The sequence below is a fragment of the Microtus ochrogaster genome, chromosome 7, assembly GCF_000317375.1.
Source record: "Microtus ochrogaster isolate Prairie Vole_2 chromosome 7, MicOch1.0, whole genome shotgun sequence".
NCBI classification, from domain to species: domain Eukaryota; kingdom Metazoa; phylum Chordata; class Mammalia; order Rodentia; family Cricetidae; genus Microtus; species Microtus ochrogaster.
In genome coordinates, this window is record NC_022014.1 from 4,740,293 (window position 1) to 4,743,731 (window position 3,439).

General features: G+C 44.8%; 1 protein-coding gene across 1 annotated transcript; it reads left to right on the forward strand.

The window, feature by feature from the left end:
• Positions 1-1,413: 1,413 nt before the first annotated feature.
• Positions 1,414-2,352, forward strand: LOC102002632 (olfactory receptor 15). The gene has a single exon (XM_005349229.1). The coding sequence runs from the start codon at positions 1,414-1,416 to the stop codon at positions 2,350-2,352; it is 939 nt and encodes a 312-aa protein (XP_005349286.1).
• The last annotated feature ends 1,087 nt before the right edge of the window (positions 2,353-3,439 follow it).

Here is a 3,439-nt window from a genome sequence, read left to right on the forward strand (position 1 = left end):
TATCTATTCCCTGCAGTGTCCTGTAACCTATGCTTCTGTGTCTAAAGTATACCATAAATGGCACATACAGGCCTAAGGTGTAGATCTGTTGTAGAATGTTTGTTTAACATGCTCGAAGTTCTGGGTTCAAGTCCCAGCACGGCATAAAACAACACATGGTGGTACATGCCTGTGAGCCCAGCATTCAGAAGGTAGAGCAAGAGTTTAGGCCCATCTGTGATTACATAGAGACTTTCAGAACACACTGGGATGTGTAAGACCTTGCATCAGCTGGATATAGAGGTGCATGCCTTTAGTTCCAGCATTTAGAAGGCAGCCTGAGTTCCAGGACACCTAGGGCTATAGAGAACCCTGTCTCAAAAAAATTTTTCTTTGTGTGGGTGTTTGTATATGTGTGTACCACATGCACGCAGTGCCCATGTCAGGCAGAAGACATCACATCCACTGGACCTTGAGTTACAGATGGCTGTGGACCCCCAGATGGGTGCTAGAAATTGAACCCTGGTCCTTTGGAGGAGAGGCCAATGCTTTCATTGCTGAGCCATGTCCCCAGCTCCCAATCAGCTCATTGGGTTTGTCGTTGGATAGACCCAAGATGACATTTCAAGATCAGGAGTTGGAACTTGAGAAGGGAGGACTATCAAAGAGAGAGAAAATAAATTTCTTCAAAGATTTTATTTTTTTAATGGGCAAGGAAGTAGCTATCTTTAATCTCAATATTCAGAAAACAGATGCAAATGAGATCTTGGTCAGTCAGGGCTAGCCTGGTCTACATAGCAATGTCCAGCCTACCCAGGCTGCATAATGAGGACCTCTATCAAAAACAAAGTCATTATTATAAATTATATATGCAGGTATTTAATAAGTGCAGTTGGCAGAAGAGGATGTCAGATCCCCTGGAGCTGGATTCATGGGCTGTTGTGAGATGAGAGTGCTGAGAGCCTAACTTGGGTCATCTACAAGAGCAGTAATGCTCCTAACTGCTGGGCCATCTCTCCACCTGAGAAACAAACTTATCAGAAACATGGGGGGAGATTTGTCCAAATTCAGAGTGTTTTTTCCCTGCTCAGAGCACAGAAATCTTTACTGCAGGAATTGTGTTTTGAGAATGTCTGTATCTACTTCTACCTTGCCAGCTCCCTCTGTCTGTCTTCCTACTGCTCTGGACTACTGAGCCCTACCCATTGTCCATCTTCACAAGACACGCCTTCATCTCTGTGCTGGTCCCTGTTGACATGACCACTCATCTGACAACCAGGGGTCACTGAAAGCTTCTGCCTGGAAAGGCTGGATGTCTCCTTAACTGTGGAGCCTGAAGAACATTCTGGATGCAGATTCAGCAGTAGCTGCCTCTCCCCTTCCTTCCCGACAACAGTTTTCCAGAACAGCTTCCAGTGTCTGAAGCAGCCAGGGATGGAAATGGACAGCAACAGCTCCTCTGGGAGCTTCATTCTGATGGGGTTATCTGAGCATCCTGAGCTGGAGAGGGTCTTTTTTGTAACCATCGTCTTCTCCTACTTGTTGACCCTGGTTGGGAATTCAACCATCATCCTGCTTTCCCGTCTTGATGCTCGGCTCCACACACCCATGTACTTCTTCCTCAGCAACCTCTCTTCCCTGGACCTGGCCTTTACAACCAGTTCAGTCCCCCAGATGCTGAAAAATCTATGGGGGCCAGACAAGACCATCAGCTATGGTGGATGTGTAACTCAGCTCTATGTTTTCCTTTGGCTGGGGGCTACTGAGTGTATATTGCTTGTGGTGATGGCATTTGACCGATATGTGGCAGTTTGCCGGCCCCTGCACTACATGACTATCATGAATCCACGGCTCTGCTGGCTGCTGGCTGCTATCAGCTGGCTGGGTGGCTTAGGCAACTCAGTCATTCAGTCAACTTTCACGCTGCAGCTCCCATTTTGTGGACACCGGAAGATAGACCACTTCCTGTGTGAGGTGCCCGCCATGATTAAATTGGCCTGTGGAGACACAAGTCTCAATGAGGCTGTGCTCAATGGTGTCTGTACTTTCTTCACTGCCGTCCCACTGAGCGTCATCCTGACCTCCTACTGCTTCATTGCTCAGGCAGTGAGGAAGATCCGCTCTGTGGAGGGACGACGGAAGGCCTTCAATACATGCCTCTCCCATTTGGTAGTAGTGTTCCTCTTCTACGGTTCAGCTATCTATGGGTATCTGCTTCCAGCTAAGAGCAGTAATCAGGACCAAAGGAAATTCATTTCTCTCTTTTACTCTGTGGTCACACCCATGGTGAATCCCCTCATCTATACTCTGAGGAACAAAGAAGTGAAGGGGGCACTGGGAAGGTTGCTGGGGAAAGGAAGAGAAGCCAGATGAGGAGAGAGCCATCTTCTTTACTACATACTGTCTCTTTGCCTTGCATTCTTTTCCCTATGAGAAGCTCTGTCCTCACTGAAGTCCAGGCATGTCCTGACAGTACTACAATTTTGGAAGATGATTAGTGTTATTGAGACATTCTGTGTTTATTTACCACACATAACAGGGTAGATACATACTGTTACAGGTCAGAAGGTTATTGCCCTAGCACAGACCTGTCTCGCTGTCTCTGATATCCATGGTAATTATTATGACATATTTCTACAGAATTTTTTAATTTCTAAGAAAAAATGAAGCTTCTTGTATAATTTTACTATAATTTCATGAATTCAGATCCTTCATTATCAACTTCAGATGAAAATAGAATTCATCTTATTTCTTAGCCATCCATCATCTTGGTCCAATTGTCTGTCTAGTCTCAAACTACAGGCTAACTGTTCTTCCTCTCCATTCTGTCACCTGATTAACCCCTTCTGTATGTGCACATAAAATTTACCTTCTACCTAATGTAATAATTAATGAGAAAACTTCTGCAAACCCACCTGCCTTTCAATGCTAGCCCCACGTGTCTTGATTTGGCTTCATTTAAATCATTCCAGCTAACAGCCAGAGCCATCAGGTTTGCTCAGTGGGTTATGGAAGATGCTATGATTCCTCAAGCAAGTTTAGATCCCAAAAATAAATCATCCATAATTCACGTCCTCTGCTTCAAGATTTTTAGTCTTTTAGTACCACTGTTTCAGGAACCCAGCAATTGGTTTAGGACAAAACTTATCTCAAGGAACTCAGGTATTGGAATCATTAACACCCATATGGCTCTTCCCATGGCTAGAATGAGCAAAAGAATGTTCTTCTGCCACCAGAGTTCACAAACCCTGTGCCCAGACAGAAACCAGGATAATATGGGACAATTGTTTGGCAGCTACATTACAAAAAAGAAAAAAATTAAAACCCCAAATCAATGGGTTTTAGAAGCCTTCAAAGCGCATAGATTAGAGGTGCGCACCTCTAGGTCCCATTGTTCTTCTCCTTTAGAAAAGGTTGAGGACCGAATCTGATCAAGTTTCGTTGTCCACAGTAAGAAGCT

Bases quoted from the DNA above. Each gene is read 5' to 3' on its own strand.
- LOC102002632 (XM_005349229.1), top strand. From the start codon at position 1,414: ATGGAAATGGACAGCAACAGCTCCTCTGGGAGCTTCATTCTGATGGGG.